At 44.1% G+C, this 25,347-nt stretch overlaps 1 protein-coding gene across 1 annotated transcript in view; it reads right to left on the bottom strand.

The window, feature by feature from the left end:
* Positions 1–25,347, bottom strand: part of ABTB3 (ankyrin repeat and BTB domain containing 3) — a 166,268-nt gene that overhangs the window by 31,057 nt on the left and 109,864 nt on the right. The window contains exons 4-6 of the mRNA XM_066183992.1: positions 16,030–16,182; positions 3,803–3,968; positions 461–550 (exon numbers count right to left, since the gene is read on the bottom strand). Coding sequence (XP_066040089.1) covers positions 461–550; positions 3,803–3,968; positions 16,030–16,182 — 409 coding nt within the window. The remainder of the gene's footprint in view (positions 1–460; positions 551–3,802; positions 3,969–16,029; positions 16,183–25,347) is intronic.

Below are 25,347 nucleotides of genomic sequence, written 5' to 3'. Positions count from 1 at the left end.
AAACAATGGAACCTATATGGCACTTGTGTGCTGGGGATGCTTACTTGGAACATCCATATGCATAGAAATGCTGAGCTTTGGCAGGTTACCAGATGGGTGTTTCTTTTACCTTCTTCGTTTAAAGTCAAGCTGAGATTCACTGAGTCCTTCTAGCAGCATTAGAGCTGTGCTCAGGGCTAGTGCTAATTGTTGCCTGTATTCATTTGCAGTGTGCAAACACAACTAAACCACTGTTACCTGTAGGTTAAGTCGGATGACCGGAGCCCTTCTGTGCAGTGAATCCCAGTGTTAACCTAATGCCAATTGATTTCGCTGTTCATTTCAGGTGGTCCCAATCCCGGATAATGCACATTTGTTTTCTTTTTAATTCTTGTGATTTTCGCTCTGCTACAGTTTCAGGGGGTAGTTTAAGATGTAAACAAACAACAGAAAAAAGATACAACCAACAAGAAGTCCTCACCTCAGCATTTAGATCTGCTCCAGCATCTAGCAGCATCTGCACCATAGCCTCATCACCCCTGACACAAGCATACATCAGTGGAGTCATGCCCTAGTCATTTTTTGGAGTTAAAAAACAAAGGAATTGACAAATTTAACATAGAACTCTCTTTGATTTTTACAAACAATTATTTAAGTATATATAATCAAGACTAACAGCATGTATTTAATGAAAGCCATTACTTCTGTTACAAACATGCCCCTCAGAGTAGCAAAAGTCAAACATTTTTGTAAAAATCTCTGTTTTTGTTGTCACTTGTGCTAACTGCTTGCATTTTTCATGTTGTCTTCAGCATGGTGAGGGAAACTAGGCTTGCCAGCCTCACCTCCATCATATACTAAACTGAGCACTTTTGTCTTTGGGGCCCCAGCAGAGACGTTTTCACCAAAGCAACCATTATTTCCACTGGTATTTTAAAAATACAAGAATTCTATTCAGTTTTCTATAATAGAGTGTCTTAAAATCTAACTTTTCAATTACTGAAAGAGCCTTTGAAACATCTCAAGCTCCTTTTAAGATCAGTCAGATTTGAGCACAGCTTTTTCAACATGGATACTGTAAGGGGCTGGAAATGTCAAGGTTTTGTATAGCACTCCCTAGCAAACATGGACTTAATTTTAAATGAAATGCCAGACAGCTTTGTAGCAAGTTGCTGGCTCTAGGAAAACATGGCCCTGCTTGGAGAAAAAGTAGATTAAGTGACCCTTCACTACAGAATCACCACAATGCAATTTGTATTAATCTGAAATACCTGCTAAGCCTGATCACCATTTCCCTTAAGGGAAGTACTGCTGTGGCTGTGGTAATGAGTCCAGATGAAACCATGAACAAAATTATTAAATCTAGTGCAAATTATAACAGCAAAAGCAGCTTATTAAATACAGTAGGGGATGTTGACCAACAGCCACCAGTTGCTTTGCAGTAAATCTCCTGAAGCATGCAGCTACTTCTGATGCATGTTTACATCCTGCCTCTAGGTCTCCCACTAAATCTGCTGTCAGACCACAGTCCATTTGCTCTTTAACCCAAGTGCTGCTATGAAGGGAAGTTATTTTCAGAGAAACTGGAGGTACCTGTCCTGGCCAGACACTGAGCTGTGACACTGCTCTTCCGAGCAGGAGCCCAGCACCACTGCTTTTGCTGAACTACCCCAGTTTTCTTGTTTGTTTGAAGGGCTAAAGGTAGTGGGTGCTCCTGTAGAGACAATACAAATTAAGATTTGTCCCTGCAAGGTCCTCAGATCCTTCCTGAAAAATACTGAGCATCTCACAGGATCCAATCTGCAGTGTAGTTGTGGAAAAGGCACTTAGCCACGGCCAGTGGCAAAACATTTCCTTTGGCAGTCAGTAAACACTATGGGAACAAACAGGACCGTGTGAATAACTAAAAAATTGTGAAGGATGGGGTTAAAATGAAATTAATGTTAAAATGAAATTTATGTTCCTACAACTGTTTTTTTTTAGTTTCTGTAAGTGGTGTCACTGGATAATTAAGTCTAATGTTCATTCAGCACAAGGGGTCTCCTCAGATGTGTAGAGAAGAATCTGAAAACCTGGTGCTGAGGCTCCCCCTGCAAGACACAGCACATGGGCAGCCACAGCGAGGAATCCTGCAGCAACATCCGGAGCAAAGGCTCAACCTGGGAACCACACAAGATGTTCAGACCCTGCTGCAGCTGAAGGAGGACTTTACACTGACTAAAAGCGGGCTGGAATGTCATGCTGCAGTGTCAGGGTTTTAAAGAGTTAATGAGGATTTTAACCTCCCCTTTGCTTGCACTGCTGTCCCTGTTGCTTTTGCCTCTGCCAGTCCCCCCAGGCTTGCCCTGCAGCTCAGCCTTGTGCTGCAGCACCACTCACCCCCCTCTCTGCACGTGGGAGGAATGGATTTTTAATGAGCCCATCATTAGTGTTCGAAGCACACACAGGAACACAGTAACCATGTGTACAATCAACACAAAGGGCATTTGGCTTATGGCAAAATACAAAATTACTGTCTTTCTTTCAGCTTTGCATGGCTTGGGGCTCTGTCCTGCAAGATGTGGGATCCTGCAAGATGTGGGACATTTGATCCAGCAAAACATTTAAGCACAGGCTTAACTTTCACTCAAATAGGATGTACAAGCATGTGTTCAGAGTTAAGCATATGATTAGGTACTTTGATGAATCAAGCCAGAGTGTTCCTGGTTTTCAGCATGGATGACAGAGGAAATATGCTGTGAGAAGTTTCCAGGTTCAGACTAACTTAAAATAACAATAATTTTTAAAACTGTACTGTATGAACCTTGGAATGAGCAGTCCAATACTTTTTTTTTTTTTTTTTTGCAGGAAGTATTGCCCTTTTCTAAAGCTTTTCTCAGATGAATTCCCAATACTGACTCAGACTGAAGCTACTGAACGGCAACATAACTCACATTCCTGGAACAGCATTCATCTCAGAAGACCTAAACCCATGAACAGTCCAGCTCCTGTTCCACATGACCACCTGAGGGGTGGCAGACACCTGGCTCCTGTCAAAAATGATGCCACAGCTCTGGGAACACGCAGTGACAAACTTTCGTCAGGGACACCAGAAGGGTCAGGGGACTCTATTTCAAAAGAAAAGGTTAGTATTCATAGCCACCATTTCCCTCTGGGAAGGGGGTATCACCTCAGTGAGCATCACAGTCCAGCAGACAGCTGCCAGTAGGTAGCTGCAGAGGACAGCTTTATCCCCAGGCACAACCACCAGCCTCACAGAGGGGTAACTCCAAGGAAATTTAGGCTTTTCAACTGGCGGATGTTGGCCACAATGACCAGCAGAGGCGTAACTGAAGAGATCTGTGAGGTCCATTCAAACTGGACTAAAATCCATTAAAGAGCAACTGCAATTAACCATTTACTGGCAGGCTGGGTGGTGCACACGAAGTGGTGACAGATCCCAGAGCCGTGTGCAGTGGAAGGCTGCTCACCTCACAAAGCCCTGTCTCACAGCACTGTGCACCACACTGAAGCAGTTTAAGTATTCAGCTCAACACTAAGCTCTCCTGGGATCTTCTTCTGCCTTCACTCAACTCAGTTCACTGTTAAGAACATTTCAGGGGATGCAGTCGCCCTCATGCTGAGCTACCTTAGTACTGGCAAATCAATACAACTCAAAACGACCCCACTTAACAAAGACATTCACCTGCCAGTGCTTTAACTCAATGCAGGGGAAGCACTAAGGTCCTGTCTATGCAGAGCTGAAAGCTGGGGCTCATTTTTGTGACAAGCCGACAAAACTCTCCCATTTCACAGCTGCCTCTTTAAACGTCTCTCCCGTTACCTGCTCGCTCATGCTGTTGATCCCATCTGGCCCCAGCAAGGATATGGCTTGCTTAACCAGATCCGTCCGGCCACAGTTGAGCATCCGGAAACCCAGGTCCTGCTTGAACTTGGCCTCGGTGGCAACTGCATCCAGCTTCCGAGAGGCGCAGAAACAGTCATCGATCCTGCGGGGGGGAGAAACAAACTCCCTCAGAGGACAACCAGAGGACAGACCACCCCAGGAAAATAATACTGTGCCCTGGTTTTGAAGGATTTAGGTCATGCACGCATCCATTCTCCTTTGACCTGCATGTGCAAGGGAAATGCTGAACGTGAAATGATAATGCAAGCTAATGGGAGATTGCCCTTGGTCTACCTTTCACTGGACAAGTTATACATTTCAATAAAAACTGGGGGGAAAAAGCACAGCATTCATTTGATTTTGTGTCCCTGTTTAAGCAATGCACAGTACATTCTCTCCACAAATTTCTCCCTGCATGGCAACGTTATCCAATCCCCCTGATCCCTGAAAACTTCCAGTGACTTCAGTAAGCTTTGAACTTACTTCAGATGGATGTATAATTATTGATAATACACCAAGAGAAAATAATGTCACTCCAAACACCTTCAAGGATCTTACCAGAATAGTCCCAGTAACAGGGAAGCCTTTTCGGAGCAGAAAGTACAAGTCACAGAATCTCAGGCTGGCTGAGGTTGAGAGGAACCTCTGGAGGGCACCTGGTCCAAGCAGGGCCACATGTACGTAAGACCACCATGCAACAGGGGAGTAGGCAATCTTGCCAGGTAGTCATGGCAAAACACCACAAATCCTTGCTGGCTGTGTCTAACAGATGAGATGTCATTCTTTTAAGGTCTTATTCAAAGGATCTTCAAACTGTGAACTGATATCCATTTCAAATGAAAGAAGGGCTAGGAGTTATTTAGCCAAGATGTGAATCTACAGCTCCAGAGAGAGCCAGGCAATTCAAATCTAATGTTTATCCAAATTGTTTTCATCTTGTTAAAAGACAGATTTGCTTTTCTTTCATGCTGAGGAGTGTCTGGGGCAGAGGGTGGAGTCCAAATCCACAGCGCTTTTGCTATGAACTTGGATAAAGGACTGTTTGGAAAAGCACCGCTTTAAATCTGCAGAAATGCTAGGTCAGAAAACGAGGGGCTACTTATGAAGGAAAAACAAAATAGAGATCAAAAGTGAAAAAGTCAAGCATACATCAAATATTTGTTTTCTATTTCATATGTTAAAAACTGCAGCAAATCAAAAGAAAAATAGGAACGGCACATCACTATCATTTAAATTTCTTCTTCAAAGCGCTTTATCAGACCTTTATAAAATATATAACACTGCTTAATATTTAACAGCACTACGCAACAAATATGCTGTTTATACAGAAGCTGTGGTATGTAGCAATAGCTGCTGCTCTTCCTCTTTCAACAGAGAAAGGAAAGTGAAATGCAAAATACAAAGTGTTTTGATCAAAGCTTCTACAGGTTTGAAACTAGCATCCGATCTCAGACTTGCTCTCTGCTGTGCTGGGCCACAACCAGTCTGGAGGACACCAGATGTTTTGTTGATATTCATTTGACTGCTCAGTTTGGGTTTTGACTGATAAAAAAGTTCATGTCCTAAGAATGGGAAAAAAGGTATGCTTGGAGTATCACCACTCAGGGGAACAAGGATGACGTTCCATCACCACAGGATGATGCAAGATTAATGCACAACACTCAGTCACAATAAACACACTGCAATAACAATAACAGATTCTTCACCAGCAACGTGCCCACAGCAGAGAGGAAGAAAGCAACACAGCAAGGCTGGGTTTTCTGCAGTAATTTCTGACTGAGTTTAAGTAAAAAAGCAAAACCAGCACAGATATATGCAGGGCTGAGCTCACTGACACTGACATCCATGGGAGCAACTGAGGCTAAATACATTCACACCACATGGCACATTTCTGACACAAGAGCTACAGCAACATTTGGTGCTTGTTACTGCCATAGCATGAGATGCTGGAGATCATCTGTGCCCTCCTTTATGGCATGGCAAAGATAAAGCATGCTCAGAAGTTAGGTGGTGGGGGTTTTGGTGCATGGGGGAAAGACCTCCCAGCTGCAGATAGCATTCCCAAATGATTCTGGGCTGGAAATGAGGTGGTTCCTCAGCAAAGTGCAGCTATGGAAAGATCTAGACATCCTCTGCAGAGGTGTCTGTTGCTATGAATCACTGCCTGTGTTAAGTCACTGCTTCATCATTTGTACTGAGGTATGTAACATACACTGAATAAAATGGGTCAAACTCTGACAGAGCTCCACTGACGTCAACCCAGCTCCTTGCATGCAAAATGATAGCTGATCATCTCCTCTTAAAAAAAAAAAAAGCCAGACTTTGACCTGGGTTGCACACCCACAGATGGGAGGAAAGAGGAACAAGGACCTATCTCACCTAGCCTGTATGGGCTCCCCAGATCTCTACTCTGGCATGGGGTCAAAAACCACCAGGAACTCAACCATGAACTGGCTCTGGTCTCCTGAAAGTGTGTCAGTTCATCTGCTTACTGTAGTCAAGGAAGGAGAGTCATAAATTTCAGCCATAAATTTCCTGATATTTAGTATCAGCAAATCAGTACTCCTCAATCAGCTGTGGGGATAAGTGTCTTGGTCCAAGGGCTCCAGGGTGCTACAGCTGTAAAAACAGTGCAACAATGACATGGATGCAGAGGAGTGCCTGGGCTGCACAGTTGGGTAGGACACCAGTGCTGACAAAGTCTGAACTAGACCGAGTTCCACAAAACAAGAAACCACAACTCAGTACCACTACCAGTGGCGCACTGCCTTTTTTATTCCAAAAGGAACACTCTGAGTTACAGCCCCAATCTATGGGACACAGCAAAGGAAACTATACAGCAAATTTTGATACAGAACACTGCCTGTGCCACCACTGTCAGATGTTGACTAATAAACTGGATAGTGATCAAACTGGTGAGTTTATTAGAACAGGAGCATGACACAAAGCAAAGGAGCAGAGCACGAAGAGAGAAAGAAACATCTCGAAAAGCCAGAGAGATGAATGAGTTAAGGAAAAAGGGATTTAACATGCACTGATAAAAAGCAGTGAAGAGACATCAAAAAATGATCAGGAACTACAAGTACAAATAGAAGAGCACAGCATCACTTTTAACACTGGAGAAGGCCAGCTGGGAAGATGGCACGGCAGACAGACCGAGCTGTCGCATTTCAAAATGAAAACTGGAAAACTAAAAAAAAACCCAAACCCATCAAAAGTCAAACCTAAGCCAACGCAGCACTGCATTTTCTCCCAAGTTCTCCTTTTTACCATTCACTTTGGCATAATACTGATGCCAAAGAGAAGCAGAGGGTGGCTGCTCCATATTACACAGTATAAGGGGACACTGCTCCATCATGGACACCATCCAGAATCACAAACATTAAAGAAAGCAAGATTAAAAAAAGAGGAAGGGAATAGATTCCCAGGCTTGACTCGCTCCATACTTTTTAACTTTGGACTGAAGCAAACATACTGACAAGCTCTGAAGAGGTGGGAAAGGGATGGGAAAAATCTTGAAACATAAGGCTGACAGGGAACTAGAGAAGTCAGCTAAATATACAGGGTCATTCTTTAGAGTTGTGAAACTGTACCTGCTAAGCAAGGGAAGAGAGCATACGCGCACACAGAGCTGGAACCCTCCCCAGCTGCACTGTCAGTGCAGGGCCCTTTTGCCAAAAAGTCTTTGTGATCTTTCCAAGTGCACAGGAGGCTGACACCAGCCCAACAGCAGGATGTCTCCCCCAAGGCCACCTTGGTTTGTTGCCGGTCTGCCAGCCATCAGCATTCACAAAGGTCATCCTTTCCCCAAGACCTCACCCTGCAGAAAAGGTGCATTTTCATCAAAGGGGCTGGGAAGGCTGATGGGAGGAACAGAAGATCATGGAGGGCCAAGGCTCTTCTGCTCCTCTTCTACCTAGGGACAGTCTCAGGATGGCAGGACATCACCACACCAGATACTGGCTGGGTCAGGCAAACTTTGAGGTCTCCCAGAGGTGATAAAGTGACAAAGGTAGGACTGACCAACATCCTCTGAGACTGATAACCCCTCTCTCAAGACAGAGTCCATTCTGAACTTTCCTATTTAGCAACCTGTGGGGCTGGGCAGGCTGCTTGGCACAACTACCACTGCATAAGTCTCCCATTCCCAGAATTGAGAAATAGTATGTTTGAATTAATAATACACGCTGATCATAGTCCTTGTGCTCAACAGCAAATTCACCTCTCTTATTCAGGGGTTCAGTCACACAGTCTGTCAACTTCCCTACTGTGAATTAAGCCAACAATTGCCTTTATAAATAAATGGAAAATTAGAAACAAGCGAAATAATCTCAATTTTGCATTTGCAGTAAAATTGTGACCACATTTTTTAACTTAGAATGCAATACAACTTTCCCCAAGTCCTTTTTTAATTCCTGACAGATACTGCCTGTACAACTGTTATCTTCAAGATCATTACAGTGTTGTCACTGCACATAATTAAATGGATTGTGGCATTATATGGGGAATGCCATGGTAACATTAATTATTTGCAAATGGTCACTGTCAAACACTGCATGGTGACCATGATACTCCATCATACTCTGAAGTACTCAAATCGCTGAAAGGAGTTAATCTTCTTCATTTGTAATGGGTCCTGGCAGTACAGCAAATTGTTTTTCTTTTCCCAAACTCACATTATAAAAACATAATGCAGCACTTCTACAGCAGCACTTTAAACACAAGGGATGTGGGGTTTTTGTTTTTTTTTTTCATTTACACTCCGACTGGCTAAGAGAGAGCCTGTGCAGATCTTTAATAAGTTACTCATGGGTTGAATACATTTGGGAAAACGGATGATTCAAAGGCAAAGTGTTTCCATCGTAACTGGTAGACGCAGATGACTGAAAAGAAATGGAGTGCAGTCTGTGATGAGCAGCAGGACAAACGTTACCCTTGGCTCAAATGAACAGATCACCGCAATGATAGCCAAGCATCAGAACCTTGTTTGTTCACCTGGGACTCCACCACTAGCCCTTTCAACTGAAAGAATGATAATCTGCTAATTAAGTCCATCTTTTTAGCTTTGTAGAATTTATCCAGTTTGTCCTAAATATGAATGAGGTCTTGAGTCAGAAATTATAGTTCAGCTGGTTGGAAGCCTGGAAGGAGTCACATTTTAGCCAGTAATATACATGCATTTGCAATGCTGAATTTCTTGAGGTCATGGATCACCATTTTGATCTGGGCTGCACAGCCCATAGCACAAAAGGGTCTCGTTCCTTGCCCGGGGCTCTTCAGTGAGACTACAGACACAAACAGCAAGATTGGGAGCAGCAGACAATTTGATTTAAATTTTTGAGCACTCTTTATTCCAACATGGTGCTTTAAAAAGGACTATAATGCTGATATTAATAGAACTGCAATATAAATACCATATTGAGACAATTATTTGCATTTTCAGTTTTGGAGAGAGGAAAATGTAAGCACAAACATGTTGATCAAAGTGATGAAGAGCACTGCTTTTTATTGCAGAAATAGAATATATCCATTTACTTTAATCAGGAGCTAAATTCAGACAAGAAAAAATACTCCGGATGTTTATTATCCAACCTCTTATTCTTTTTAAAGGTCTGAGAATACAAATACCGGAAAAAAACATTAGAAAAGCAATGGGACTATCAAATCAAGACCCAAATCTGTATTTCAAAACAGTCTTAATACACCAATTCTGTACATATAGGTCAGGAACCATGTTCAAAATTAAATCTGAGCTCAGATTTTGAACAAGGCCACAGTGCCATAGGAAACTTTCGGTACAGACTCATCTTTCATATAAATAGATAGCACAAGTCTGAACTTGTGCTTAATGAGTGGAAAACGGTGTGTTATCTGTATCCTGATTATTGTATTCAGGAATGTAATATAGGGACATGTAATATATTCAAGGATGCAATAAAAGAGGCAGAGCATATGAGACCGCAGTAAAAGATGCTGCTTGTAATGAGAAAAAGAAGGCTGGATCCTAAAGCCCATTAAAATGCAAGTGTATTCTCCCCTAAAAGTGAAGGAGAACATGAGGCCCCAGTCCTCCCCTTCAATAATTTTTTTATTAATGCTGTCTTCAAGCAGACAGTTGGCAGGACAGGTTGAGATTCACCCCAGAAATCCATGCTCTAACTCTAAGTAATAAAATCTCCTTCATCTGCTGGCACCATCTGCCCCAAGGGACTGCTGGATTTTGTCAAGTAGCTTGTTTGCTACTTACAGCACAATAGCCATGGCTGGTGTTAAAAGATTAGTGAAAATTTGTGGGAAGAACAAGGACATTCAAGCAGCTAGGCAAACACCAACCATTCCTACTTGAAGGTGGCTGTATCTAATTCAATAGCAGAATTTCTTCACAATTTTATACTCTCCCTCTCTCTCCAGAAACTCAGCCCCTCTACCCAACAGATTTTAAGAGAGAAGGAAGAGCACTGGAAATATTTTTTCTGTTTTCTAATCTCTTTATAATAAAGTCCATTTATATTTCCATGCTCTACTACCAGCACAAGATTTCCATAAATAAAACATTATATGCAACTCCTCTGCTTTCACTTTCAAGTCAGAATTGCACACATGTGGTATAGTAGTGGGATGACACAGCAAATGGTATAGACTACTCTGAAACAACAAAACAACAAATCTTCCCTTTACATCACTGTATTTTCCCCTTTCCATAGTTTCAAGAAAGCTCTCTAGAATGCATCAAGGACACTCAAATAATATTTGCTTTTGAGACTGATAATCCAATTTTCCTAGAGAGCCTTCTTTAAGAGGGATGGTCCCAGACAGAAAAGCAGACAGGTATTCCCCGGACAAGGCTAATAGGAAATCAGGACTCATTTTCAATTAAAGAGAGATTTTCTAACGCACTCAGACCCTGCATTTGCCCAGAGACCTTTCTGGATCACAGCTGCAAATGCAAGTCTGAGAGCTGGGTGAGCCTGTGAAGGGCAGCAGCTGAGGGAGCACATGGGACTGGAGGTCAATAAACCTGGTCCTATGCTGCAGCAAGGCTTGGATACATCTACACCTTCAACCTGAACTTACTCACACCCTGCTAACACTCACATACTCCTATGTCCATGCTGACCTTTAAATAGTGTATTTTTCTTTCCAAAGTGTTTACTCGTGATGTATTTCTGGAGAAGAGCCATAGGTTCCCTCAGCACACACTTTGCTCAGCTGAATGAACCCCTTTCTTCACGTTTGTCTCCATGAGAACATTTTGTAAAAAAACCCAAAACACCCCAGCCCATTTCTTTCCACTTGGTCCAAAGGGAATATTTTTTTGACCAGGACACAGGATTTGTGCTTCCACATCACTTCCTACCACTTTCACGTGGCACCAATACTTTTCTGTTACTACTGGAAATACCTCTCCCAGTGCAGCCTCAAAATGCATTTGCTTTTTTCATGGCTGAGGAGAAATCCACTTTTGTGGTTTACAATCATTCTGAGATTAAATACTGCTCCACAGCCTTTACCATCACCTTTCCAACACTCTGCTCTCAACACAGCATATATCAGGATGTATATAGAGTGTATATGTTACCTATACACTGCAGTTTGTACATTTATATTTAAAAAACACATTTGCCTTCCATTTGTGGAGAAGTGCATTTCCATTTGTGGAAAACTGCATTTCATCCCATTTATTTTGTCCCAGCCCTCAAGGTCATCCACTTTTTCCTGGATGATTTCCCAAACTTCCTCTGTCAGGACAATGCCTCTCAGCATCATGGCATCAGCAAATTTTAACTTCATGAGCACACTAAGATTTGTGCCAAAACCCTTTCTGAAAATTAAAAAATACCCATTTTTAAGAATGAGAGCTGAAGGTCCCTGCTTGCAACCCCGTATCAGCCAAGCTAGCCCTTGCCATCTCTCTCGAAGCCAGCCCCTGCTCACTTTCCAATTTCCTTACTAACCCCCATCTTCTTGTCTTAATAGACCCCTGCACGGACTGTATCAGATCTTCACTCAAGTCCAAAGAGATGCAATTCTACTGAATTTCCTTGGGGTAGAAAATCAGTTATCTTATCAAAAACGTTATTAGATTAGCCTGGCAAGATCTATCTTTAGAAAAATCTGTGTCACATTTTATCCCATTTTTCCCTCAACAACATGTCTTTAATCAGCCTTTGCTTAAAAAAACATTCAGAGGCCATGCATTAACAGCCTGGAATTTTCCTTGGATCATTTCTCATCCTTTTCAAATGTTGGGCATTACTTTTATTAATCCTCAGAGTTTTGGCATCACTCCAGGCTTTGTTAAAAATATTTCCCTCTGACCCCCTGATTTTGTGAGGCAGCTTTTTCTCATCGTTGGGATAGAGGTTATCTGGTCATCCTGACTTGACTGCATTAAGCTGCATAATTTTCTCCTCTTTTATTACTGTTTTCTCCATTTTCATAACCTTGTTGCTGATATTTGTTTCTCCTTTTCCAACAGGATTTTCTCCCCCCAAGCCAGAGGCAAAGTATTCACTTAAGTTCCTGGGTGACGGCCTCTGTTGGCACTGATGCACACTTCTCACAGGTGTTCCAGCATCTTTACATCCTCCAGGATTGCCACGATATATTGCCACCAGAAATGAAGCCCGTGACCCTGATGAAAGGCACAGCAGCCTTTGAGCTGAGCAACACAGGATGCTCCTCCCTTTTCTCCGTTTCTCTGCCATCAGCCTCCAGTCCCCAGATGCAGTCATGCACCAGTGATCCTCCCCACCACATGTCTAACACATTGGGGTTTGTTTTAAACAAACATCCCACAGAATGAGGGAAGGAAAGATGTGCAAAGAGCTTCTTGTGTTTAGCTGGAGCAAGGGGAAAGGTACCCCTTGCAAATGTGATGATGAGGAGAAGCCAACATCTGTTTGCAGCCAGATAGTGCCTGTGCAGGCTGAGCAGTGTTGCTACCTTATTACAATAGAAAGACAGGTCAACATAGTCTTTACCACCAGGCCCCTTTCTGACAACAAATTACCTTCATCCCTGATGCCTTCATTAATAAAAGGTCTAGAATAGGGAGCAGAGTACCCTGTTCATGATTCATGCCAGCAGAGAGTCACCTAAACTGACCGCCAGCTGCCTCAGGTGGTACAAAGGGCCTGGCTGTAAATGAGGCTTTACTTAACTGTGACAATATCCTGGACACAACTTGGGTCTCTGTCTCAGTGAGCTGTTGCGCATCCAGCACTCAACCCATCTGTGAAGCCTATCCCCTTGCAAAAGGTGGAACCAACTGGTCTGTCTTCCTCTTCCTGGAGGAAGGTGAACGCTTACCTCCCTGCTCATCTCCCAAAGCTGGTGAGAGGGAAGAAACTTCCTGGCACATCTGCGGCTGTAAAATGAAAAGAGAGCAGAAAGGAGACAGGCAGCTCCTGGCTGATTCTAGCTTCCCTCACTCCTCTACTAAAAGCAAGAGCAAATCCTCTTTCAGGAGAGGAAAGCATTGCCAGAAATTCCAGGATGATGGGCTTTTTTAAAGGGCTCAGAAAAAGGGCAGAAGAGAGGAATGAAAGGCAGGAAGAAAGCAGGAGTGATTTACAAAGCCGCAGAATGGGAACCTCACTGCCGTAGCATGTGATTGTGCTGGGAAGTGTTACATGGATTTGCAGGGAGACCTTCATGCTGTAGTTCAGATAAGAAGCTGAACACGTGGGTTTTATCCAAACTGATCCAGAACTTCATAGCCTTTTAGATCCCGTCAATCTCTCCCTCTCCCCATATGCATGTTTTTCCAGTTTGGAAGCTGGAAAACGCATTATGCACTTGCAATGACAGGTTGTGAACCAACACCATGGAATGATGCAGTATCACCTGGGACTACGGGAACTTCTGGGTTTGGGTCTCTGTTTCAGGGACTAAAGAAGATTGCTACAAAATCCTAGAAATTGAACCATTTTCAAGGTTCTACTTAATAAACCTTTCCTATAGAAGTCACAAAATTTATCAAGTAAAGTGCACGTAAAATCCTTCCAGCTTCCATCCATCATGCAGCTTACTTGAAAAGCCATCCCCTGCAAAGTCATTGTATTCCCTCCACCAGTGTTAAAATTTATGGAATTGATGCTCCTTGAGGAGTTAAGTGTTGGAAAGACACCCTCCCTAACAAAGAGGAGCGAAGGGTTGCTGTTTGGCTTACGAAAATCAGGAGTGCTGAGGGTCTGCTGAATACAAATAAAAAATTACAGGCTGCAAAGTTCCAAATTAACATCCTGATGACTCATATTATTCTTCAGAAAAGCTCAGTCTTCCCTTTGATCTCAGGATTACAGGCAGCCAGAGTCCTATTTGCAGCTAGGCAAAGAACCTGCTGCACTACACCAGCAGTAGGCACAGACCTCAAAATAAAACCCAAGGTATGTGAACACTCATCTGCCAGCACAGCAGAGAGATTGTCATTTTGGGACATCACTGGATGAATCCAGCCCCTGCAGTCAAATACAGGCACACTGCAAAGGCTGGTCTCTCTAAAATCTAGAATTTGTCTCAGGAATAGTTTTCCCTTTTCATTCTCATTTAATTAATCTCAGGCCGTGCTCTTCAGGCTCATTCCCATTAAGACAAGTAGGACAACAACAAACATTTGTATTCTTTCTGAAATGAATTCTTGATGGCAACCTTAAACTAAGTGCTGATTTGTTCCCCATAATTAGTACATTCTTCTGCAGTATTATACAACTCTCCACAAGTTCCAATTATTCTGAAACTTCCTAATAAGAACTCAAATAGTGTAACAGTTGATGAGATTTTTATATTTATGTGTATACATATATACACACACATACACACTGTGAAAATAAAACTTTGGCTCGTATATTGTGGGGTTTTTTTTAATCCACAGGTATTTTACTGTATCTACCTTAATTTTTAAGACAGAGCATATAGAGCAGAAACATTACTGCCTTATTTGCAATGCTAGCTAAATACTTGGAGGAGGATTAAATTAATTGTGCCCTTTCAGAACCAACTGCCAGTTCTTCAGACAGTGTGTACCTGTACCTCTAAGTCCTGACATTTCAGCAGGGACACAGAATGTAGCACTTCTGGAAACGAAGGCCATGGTGTGCACACCAAGGGGAAGCAATTACAGCAAAGGTTTGAAATCTGAAATGATCATGATTTGGCTTTTGAAATTCCATATATTTCTTCAATTAAATATTGAATAGCTGTGGCTATAAAAAGCCTATGTAGATCTGGCAGTAAAGTATACTCTCTGGTTAAAGAGCACGTCAAGGCCAGAATCAACAGAAGGCAGCTGCTCCCATGCAGGTTGTCACAGCTAATCATGTAAATCAGCCCCCTGCGTTCTGTTGCAGGAAAGAACGCATCTACTGCTGTATCAAGAGGCAGACTGCTGAAAATTGGGGTTTCAGAACAAATTTGTGAAGCAATAGCAGCAAATCATTTCTGCTTTGGCAGATTCAAAATGCCTTTTCATATGAGCACCAAAACCAAACATATTCTTGACTCCAGAACAGTCCTAGAACATACTTTTTTCCAAGTACATAATAATAAGGCAAAACAGACACTAAAAACATATCCTGGCAATAAATACTTTAAGACTTCATTAGAAAACCAAAAGGTCACATCTGATACACAAAAAAGTCAAATTATCTAGGCTGACATTTACAAGTAATTTGAACTGACATTAGCATGAAAAATACAATTTAACTCTAAGAAGCAGTCTTACCTCTAAGTTTAAATGTGCCCTTTAAGCATTAATGCTGAAAACAAAGACCTGAAAAATATCTGCAGCCCTGCCAATTACATTTCAGTATTTCATAGCAAAGCAACGTGAATCAGACAATTAGCAGAACGTTTCAGCCCCTCATTAGCAAGCAGACCCTAATAGGAAGAGGAAAAAAAAAACCACCACCGTGTAAGCTCTGACGAGCAGATTACAGGCTCGATCCAGCTGTGAGATAGTCAGGCACCCATTACCATGCAACCAGCTTATCCACGGATGTGAGCAAATAGCAGGAGATGATTTTGCAACACATCCAGCGAGAGCCGGAGCATGCCTGCGCCTCCCCAGGCAACAACAGAGCCCCGTGCCCACCCGCCTGCTCCCCGGGAGAGAGAGAGACACGTTCCGCACAAAGCAGCCGATCTGCATTCCGGGGACTTACTTCAACTGCCGAGGCTCGCAGTCAACTCCCGGCAGCAGGAGCCTGGCCGCCTGCCGCACGTCATCGCTGTCCACCGAGAAACTGCGCCGGTGCCCGGCGTGAGCCACCGCCACCCGAATCCACTCCATCAGGGGAGGCAGCACGATGAACGGCCTGCGGGAGCACACAGACATCAGCCACACTACCATCACAATGACAGGTAGAGAGAGGCAGAGAGCAGGGGGGTGCGGGTGTGTGCGTGTGCATATATGTGTGAGGACATAAATATACACAGAGAGAAGGGAGCAAGGATAACGGGAAGAATGGGAGAGCAAACCAGCCCAGCAATTTTCAAATAGGTCTAAATCAAGATGTCTCATCCTGTCTCCAGGCCAGGACTATTTGGAGAGTGAGATTTATGAGCCGTGCTCATCCATGGGGCTCTGCGAGGTCAGCGCACCCAACTGGCAAGCCCTCCTCCCATCCTTCGCATAGTGTAATCCCAAAAAGAGGACAGGAGTCTGGCACAGGACCATGTCCCGCTCTGGTTGATGCGCTGGCCTGGGTTCACTCCCATGTCTCTTCACAATAAGGACAGGAGAAGGGACCCGGGCAGAGAGAGGGGATGCCCCAACACTGAGATGCCAAGGATGGAGTGGGAATGATGCAGGAAGTCTCCAACATCTCCTCCTGATGCAACAGGCACCACGTGCTCAGTGCTGAAAGTGGGAGACTTCGTGGCCAACGTGAAGGTTAGCTGTGAGCGAGGTCAGGAATCAGGACATGGACTGTTTGGTCTCACTTATAGCAGTATCAAACTGCTACACCTTCAGGTGGCAGCTGTACTGCCAACAGCGCAAAAACATACAAAAAACTGCCCCCAAAAGTGAATGCTGGGATTCTGGGCTACACCCCCACAAAGTCTGGGCACTATCAGAGACACGGTCCTTCACTACACAATACCTGGACAGCCCCATGTCCCAGCAAGAGCTGCCCGGGCTGTAGATGAAGCATGCACCACACAGTTCATCTAGGCTAAGAATTATTTGGGAACCAAGAGAAAGATACCAAACCATAAGTAAAAGCCATAGCTTCAAGTCCTGTTTCAGAAGAAAACTAATAAAATAACTGCAGCTGAACACCTTGAAGGTCACTGCAAGTCTCTTGCTTGCCTTTCCTTCTGCGGTCCCTTTTCATGGAGGAAGGGGGGAAAAAAAAGTCTGCATTAGGTGCCGAGTAGGCAAATATTTTACATTTTAAATGTACAACTTTACCTCAAAAGGATCTACCCTGAGAAAAATTATTTAAGAAGATGTTGATTCTGGAATATGCTTTTCCTATTTATAGCTCTTTATGCATTTCTTTCGCTATCTGAGGACTTGGCTTTACATAGCTCTGATATTAATATTCTTTAGGGGGGATGAGACACTTCAGAAGCGCCGAAGGACAGAGAAGCCCTGAGGCCACTAACTCTCCCTAGGACACCGGGTTCCCAAATCTCACAGGCACGTAAATGAACAACCTCTTTTTGAAATATGACATCTTTGGCTGACTTGCCACTTCCATCATTTTTCTATTCCAACACATCACCTCAAGACCAGCTTTTGTTTCCAAGGCTTTTGCTCTCCCCTGACCTGCCACGGCCGCATAAGGAGGCAGATAAGGACAGAAGATCGTCTCCCACAGCTCACGTGAAACAATTTCCTAACGCAGCTCATTTGTCACGAGGGTGGTGGGAGCCAGAGGAGGAAAAGGCGGGAAGCAGGGGTTTGTTCCTGAAGGTGACTGCTTCCCAGATCATCTTCAGAGCAGAAGGGACCCTCTTTTGAGGCATGAAATGCCTGGGAACAGGTTATCAGTAGGAGTTTTTTCATCCCTTGCTGAGCAAACAGCAGAAAGGGAGCTGCAAATCTCACTGTAAAACTACATGTAGTTACAGATACAACTTGGTTCTAGGAATACAATTAAATGAAAACTCAGTTCGAGGTTATGTTTTGCAAGAGTGAACACAGTTTGGATCAGAGAAATGAAGACAGGCTTGTACAGGGCCTTCCTGTAACATCTGCTGGGCAAACAGAAAAGCAGGGAGCTGTGGCTGAACAGGGGGCTCAGAGGTTCACATTTTTTCTCCTCTTGTGCAGGACAGAAACTCACCCAGCACAAAATCTGCCCCATCACAGTAAGGAGCAGAGCAAATGAAAATATTTACAGGAACCCAGATAATTGCAATATAAAATTGCCTTTTTTTTTTCCTTTCCCGGTCTTGCAAATTTCAACAGAGAAACAGAAATGAGCATAGCTATTTGGTGCAATAAATCCCAAGAGGGAAGAGAATCTGTGTTCTGCAGCGCAGAAGCAGGGAAATTTTCTATAAAGTCCAATTTCAGTCCCTAGATGAGGATATGGAGTTTTCTCACAACATATTACATTCCTTTTTCCAAGGGGAAAAAAAAAAAGGCAAAAGATCATCACTGCATATCTGTAAGGAAATTTGTATTTTGAGAAGAGAACCAAATCTGGCTGAGTGCAATAGGTTAAAAATACCCTTCAAGAGTCTGTGCACCATGTGAAGGGCTGGGTTTTTTCTTTTAAATACTGCTTGTGTGCCAAAGAGGAAAGAGGAACACAGTGTTATAAGGGTGTGATAATCCACAAGACAATGTGACATCAGCAAGAAATATTTCACTTTTCAAACAGCACTGTGTGAAAATGGGTTAGCCAAATGCATCACATCACTGCCATATACACTGATTTATGTCTGGTACAAAGGCAGGTACCAACCAGGAGAATTCAGTAATTTTGTGCTCCAGAGCAGACACAGAGCAGATAAGTCACCTAGTTACATGCTTTGGTAGCACACACCTTAATTAAACTAGTCTAACCACGGTGCTGGGCTTGATTCTGCTTTAAGGAAATCAGGAGCAGCTCAGCTGTTGCACAAACACCTTACCTAGGCTGCAGGTGAGAGCCCTTCTCTGTATCTGTGTTTAACTTTAAATGCATGCTTCCATCCTCTAATTCCATGCAGTTTAAAGTCAAGTATGAACTTAAGTTAAAAAAAAAAAAAATAAAAGCGATGCATTTTGGCACAGACTTGTATTTTCCTGAGCTCACATCTAAACGGAAAAATATGCCAGATGAGGATTCAAGGAGAAGTCTGTGCACAGAGCAACTCCCATCCCACACACAGGAGCTGGGAGGTGGGGGAGGGCTGGGGGAGATCAACACAAAGCAGATCCCAAAAGGGTTGGACCCTTTTGGGCCCTGTCCCCCTGCTCTTGGCAAGGGGGTAGCTGGCTCCTCTTGGGATTTGCCTTCTCCTACTTCATCAGAAAAGGCAATTATGAGTGCCCCACCAACCCTCACACCTCTGGTTCCTCCTCCCAGGCAGCATCCTTCCCTGTTCCCACTCCTCTCACACCTATTTTTTTGACAGCTCAAGGTCCCATAAGCTCCTATGCCTTGAAGACATCTGCAGGTAGCAACACCCTGCTGGCCCTGCCCCACAAGGGACAAGTCCTCACTGTCCTGGCTACCTTCACACGCTGCAGCTCCCTGCCAGCACCCTCCCTCTAGAGCGGGGCAAACGACCCCTGCCTACCCCATCAGACCTCAAACTTATCTCGGTTTTGTGGGGCTGTTACCTCCGGAGCACTCAATTACAGAACGACTCAGTAGAAAAGCAGATGGTATGGGGGGGGGAACCTAAATGAGACCACATGAGAGCTTCCCTAAAGCCTGCACTCCCTCCAGAGGCACACACAGCCTTCCTGGGCTGCCCACCACTCCCCCCCCTCGCTTTCTTGCACAGAGATATTAAAAATCCTGTCATGCATATGCAATAACTCAGACTTTTCCATTCTTATTAGCAGTAGTAGTAGTACTGTTATTGTTATTGTTGTTCTGGTAGCAGTCTACCTGTATATAAACAGGAGGAATTGTCAGGTGGAAGACCATGAGAAATTGTGCACCATAAAATGCAATAGGATGCCTCATTATTTTTGTATGGGTCTGTGAGAAGATGGATGAAGCTCCTGTCTGGACACCACCTGCTGCAATGCCGGATTTGCAAAGCACTAGGGCCATCACTCTGACAAATTCCAGCTCCAAATAATCCCTGGCCCTGTTTTTTCACAGTTCCTACCATCTTTGCAGAGTGCAGAATCTCTGCTGGCTGCTGACCACCTTCACAGTCCATATTCTGCCCAGAGCAGGGCCACTACACACAACCACTCCCTCTTTGATTCCCAGCAGCAGGAGCAGTTCTCTTCACCAGCTGCTCCCTCTCCCCTATGGCGAGTAAGAACACTCATCACCTTTGAATGCTCCTCACAAAGGCTCACAAACCCTGGATGGGCCACCAGGCCCCTGTTCTCAGCAGAGCCTACAGCATGCTCCAGGTCCCAGAGCTCATCAGTGCACATGAGAGATTCCCAGACAATCACAGCACTCCAAGGAAAAAAATCATCATTTCAAGCACAGCACAACAGCCTCTTTATTTCCAGGGCCACTTCACACTGCTCTTCTCCAGACACCTATGGAGCCCTTGCCCCACCACATGCACTCATTCACTGCCCGTGTGAACTCAAACTTTAGGGAAAGGACTGGCTTGATAGTCACAATGGGAAGAGAGAAATTCCCGAGGCGTAATCCTATCCGGATGTGAAATCCCACGGCTATCTCCTGTTGTCCCTCCCTCAGCTTCCCCAGCTGTGAAGTGGACACAGCTGAAAGATCTGACCTTGCTTTAACTTGGTTCAGTTGCTACAAGTGCTTCAGATGACGTGTTTGCAGGATCCTTCGGCTACTGAGGAAGACGGTGGTGGTGCAGGCGTGGAGTCCCTTCTCTCACTCCAAGGATTCAGCGCCGACTGCCAACCTTTGTGGCAAATTGGTACACAGAGGTCGCTGCTGTTTAAATTTGCAGAAGCTAACAAGTTAAAGGTGCTTCTCAAAAGCATAAGGCTGTACTTTTACACAAAAAAAACTTTTCTAGATAAAGGTAGGGAGATTTTTTTTTCTTGCAGATGTGAGTCAGCAACCTTAACACTGTAAAAAGCTCTTTATATTTGTTTGGTTTGTTTATGTTTTCATGGATGGTTTTTAAAGAAAATTCCAATATATGAATTGAAAAGCATCCTAAGTTCTGACAAGTTTTCATTTGGAACATATGATGAAAATATATATGCAATGCTAGTCCATTTTTAGCATTACTGAAAGACAGAAAATCATGGGTTTTTCCAATGCAGAGCACACATTTCAGATGGGTTTCTGGGCTGCAAAACTCATTTATATTTACACCATACGCTACTTGTCTTCAGAGGGAGCAAACACTTTTTGATGTCCTCAAAAAGCTGCAAGTCCTAATCCTTCCCAAAAGCTCAGCAGTGCCAGCTGATGCTCCATGTGAGTTCACGCAGCTACTCTATGCTAGGCAGCTGCTCTGCCACCCCAGAAGCCCAGCTAAGGGTGACCCAAGTAGTGAGTTCTGCATCTTGTTCAGGTTGAAGGATCAAACCTCCTTGCTCTCACGAGACCTGCCTGGGCAGAAGGAGGATCTACCCTTAGGCTTTTGTGCACCAAGACATTGGTGCTCCAGAGTCCACCAACGGGTATCTGCACATCAGGGGTTTTGAGCTCACATCCAGGCCTGGAATGAGCTGTCCCTGTTGCCTCTCATGCATTAAAAACATTAATGGCCAAGGCTTGAAACACAACTGAGTCAAAGTGATGACTCAGCCAGCAACCGCAACAGGCAAACATTTCACTGGCAGTTCTGACATCAGATTTGACACGACTGGCAATGGCATAAATCCCTGAGGACGCACAGCATCCAGAGTGCAGCACAGAACAGCCTGGATACCACGCAGTTCTCACAGTCTCCTCCACTGAGAAAATCCTATAGCCATCCCATGGACAGTAGAAGTCCAGCTTGACAAATTAGATGCAGAATACAGACCCAGTCCAGCAAGGATATTGCCATGTAACAGCCAAGCTACAAATAATGCCTGAACTATTCCTTGTGACATGTGCCATCTCACATGCTGCAGGCAGCTCCAGTAACACTGCTGAAGGGATTTCTAGAAAGTGGGAAGTTTGATATTTAGCATGCAAATCTAGAGGCTTTAGGTAAGGATGCACTGGGATTTCTTTTCAGTGGTTCCAAGTCAAATCAACCCTGCTCTCAATTTTGACTTCAGCAAGGCTACAGCTTTACTATGTGAAGTTTCCAATCTATAAAAATAGATGGGGTTACATGGGGCTGTGGCATACTGGCACACCAAGCATGTGTAATCCCTTCTGCATATACAGGTTCATTCAGGTTTCACTGCAGGACTCTCATATTCCCAGTGCTTTACCTATTTTTCATTAGCATTCCTCACCACTCTCTCCACTCTCTTGTGGTCTTTGCTGGAGACTGCCCTACCCAGGGAATTTCTACCACATAATAATTTAAATCAGGGACACTTTCCCCTAGTTCTCTTACTGAAATTTTTCTATAGGTATAATCTGTACTACACACATGGCTGTAGCAGTTACAAAAATACTCTGAAAAAGTTCAAATTATGTTTAAAATTATTTTAATAGCATGAAACACTCCTCTCATTAGAGGGGCTGCATCACATTAATTAGTCAGCTACCCCAATAGCTACCTGAAGCATGAAACAAAACTGGGTTACCCAAACTCTTTACATTAATCATGAATGACCACAGTCTCCAATTTGCAGGTGTATGCACATGCAGGGAACATATATATTTTCGTGTGTGTGTCCCTGTGAGCGTGCAAGGCAGGCAGAAAGATGAAAAGCAAGCAGTAACAGCCCATGGGAGTTTCCTAAGAGACTGCTCCCCATACAGGGAATAGCTAAGGGAAAATGAAAAGGTTAAAACCAGACACATACCCATCAACTCAATTAAGACTGGAGGAGAAAAGCTAACAGCTGCCAGGTAGTAGAAGGAGCTCCTGCTCCTCCAAGGTGGAGCAGCTGAGGAAGCACCAGAGAAAGGACTTGGCTGCCTGTGAGCAGGATTAATGGGTGGTTCTGGACTGGCTGAGCTGCTGAGCCACAGCTTCTCAGCGAGTTGTTAACAGGGAACACGGCAAGTTAGGAAGTAATGAGGACTTTGTCAATACAGCTGCGGATAAAAGTGGGTAAGGAACCACTTAAGGAAAAAAAAAATCACACAAATCTGCAACTACAGATTCTGCACTTTCCGGTGCTTAAGAAATTATTTGCAATAATTTTGGAAGCATTATAGGGGCTGACAAGCCAAACATAACCATGGGACAGATCTTTTTATTAAGATAGAAGCAGCAAGCAAGCAAGAAATCTTGACAACAGTACCCTCATCTACAGTTCTTTCTCTTTTTTTTTAATTCCAAGAAAAGCAAAAGAACCACAAACCTAAATAATCCGCAGCCTCCTGCAGGTGGAAGCACTGGAGGAGCACTGCTTTTGTAGGCAACACCCAGCACAAGATAAATGGCTCCAGCACATCCCAGCTGGGTGCAATAGGGAAAGGGGACCCCACAAAGAGGTTCACCCTCCTCTCCCCGTACCTCCATGCCTGCTAAAACAGCCATCTACAAGGTATTCAGGGGCAGCAGAAATGGCTTGTGTTGGTGCCAAAAAATCAGAGAGTCTCTTCCAAGGGGACCAGATTGAAGGAATACGAGTTTGGGGTGGAAGGGACATCCATCTTATGCTTGGGTTTGTCAGCATTTAGGAAGTGGGGAATATTTTCCAGGTTTTCTAAGCAATTCTGGCCACTCTCCACTCCTCCCTCTCCCATGAAAGCAGCCCCCTCTGCAGCAAGAGTTTCACTATATAATAATTTTTCCCTTTTATTTTCTGTGAAGGTAAACACTGTTAAAAACATACTACATTCTCATTTCTTTACCTCCATGAAGCGCAAACACAGAGAAACGCTCCCTAGAAACGAAGTGCCGGATTTATTCAAAGGTAAAAATCCCTTTTTATGTCTCCCCCAAGGCTCTGAGGGAGGTACTGCTTTCTGAGCTGGAAAGTGCTAAGCCAGGCAGCAATGCCACCATACTGGATTCCCCTCCCACACCCAGCCCCTGCAGAAGCACAAGTACAGCCTCTGTGGGTTGGCCTGGTTCAGACCCAAAATCCAGGTGGGCTGGAGATGAGTGAGAAGAATGGGATGGCCTCATGGTCACCAAGCCCTGCAAGTGCTGGGAGAAGCCTTTTGCTGCATCCCACAGCCCTCTCCTCCCTGGGCTTGCACTGTCAGCGAGGAGGGGGCCAAGACAGTAGCCAGGCTGGCTTCACAAAGAGCCAAGGACGACCCCTATTTCATGAAAATACTGCCTACAGCCAGATCCACACTGTCCTGGCTTCTCTGCACTAGCAGGGACACAGAGAAGCCAAGGATGGGGAAAAATGCCTGGACCTTCTTGCTTCCTTCTGGGCTTCTTCCAAAATAAAAGCCAACTGCCGCAGCTGGAGAGCAAATACAGCACACAGACACACCACAAATCTTGCAAACATTTTGCATATAAAAGTGTCATGTTTAACAAACCCATCACCCTGCAATGCACAAAACCCCATCGTGGAAGCCGAAACCACCAAAGATAAGTCATGGACCACAAAGCATGACTGCATGTAAAAAACCAAAATATGGGAAATGGGTAGAAGGCTCCTCAGAGCACTAAAGAGAAGTCGGCCTCAGTGCTCTCCTTTCTGAGCAGCACAGGGTGGTTACATCCAGCTGGTGATACTCCAGAGCTCAGCTCCATGGAAATATCCAGGCTCACACTCAGCCCTGCACCGCTCCCACTCCAGCACTAAGTACTAATGCATGTTTGATTAGGCAGCAGGAGATGAGTCTGCTCCTTCCAGAAGTGACCACAGGCTCTTGGCAGTAACACCAAGTCCTTGCTCTGGCCCTCACCGCACGCCGCAGCCGTTCACCGCCCTGCCAAGGGAAGGCGTCCTGCCAGACAGAGTGTGCAAAATAAAGCAAAGAACAATCCTTTTACATAATCAGTATTTCAAGTGCTCTAACGAAGAGGATGTGTATTAAGGCAACCCCAGAGAAAGGAAAACCTATTAAAGCAAATGCTGGAAGTGATTTTTCAAATATATCTGCCCTTTTCACTTCTGCACAGGGAAGTCTGAAGAAATCTTACAAAACCAGAGGCTCAGCTTTATTTACCCCTGTATTTCCTCTGGTTCCAGTGGCATTATTCCCACAGATAGGAACTACAGATCAGGTGAGGGTATAATCAAATTTTTTTTGTGCATGCTAACCACTCTTGGACATGAGTTAGGCCTTCCACAATAGCAAGACTGGATGACAAATCATTAAATT

Source organism: Chamaea fasciata, unplaced genomic scaffold (assembly GCF_029207755.1).
Source record: "Chamaea fasciata isolate MVZ Bird 193981 ecotype frontalis unplaced genomic scaffold, bChaFas1.0.hap1 SCAF_5, whole genome shotgun sequence".
Classification (NCBI taxonomy): Eukaryota; Metazoa; Chordata; class Aves; order Passeriformes; family Sylviidae; genus Chamaea; species Chamaea fasciata.
This window is presented reverse-complemented; position numbering and strand designations above follow the sequence as displayed.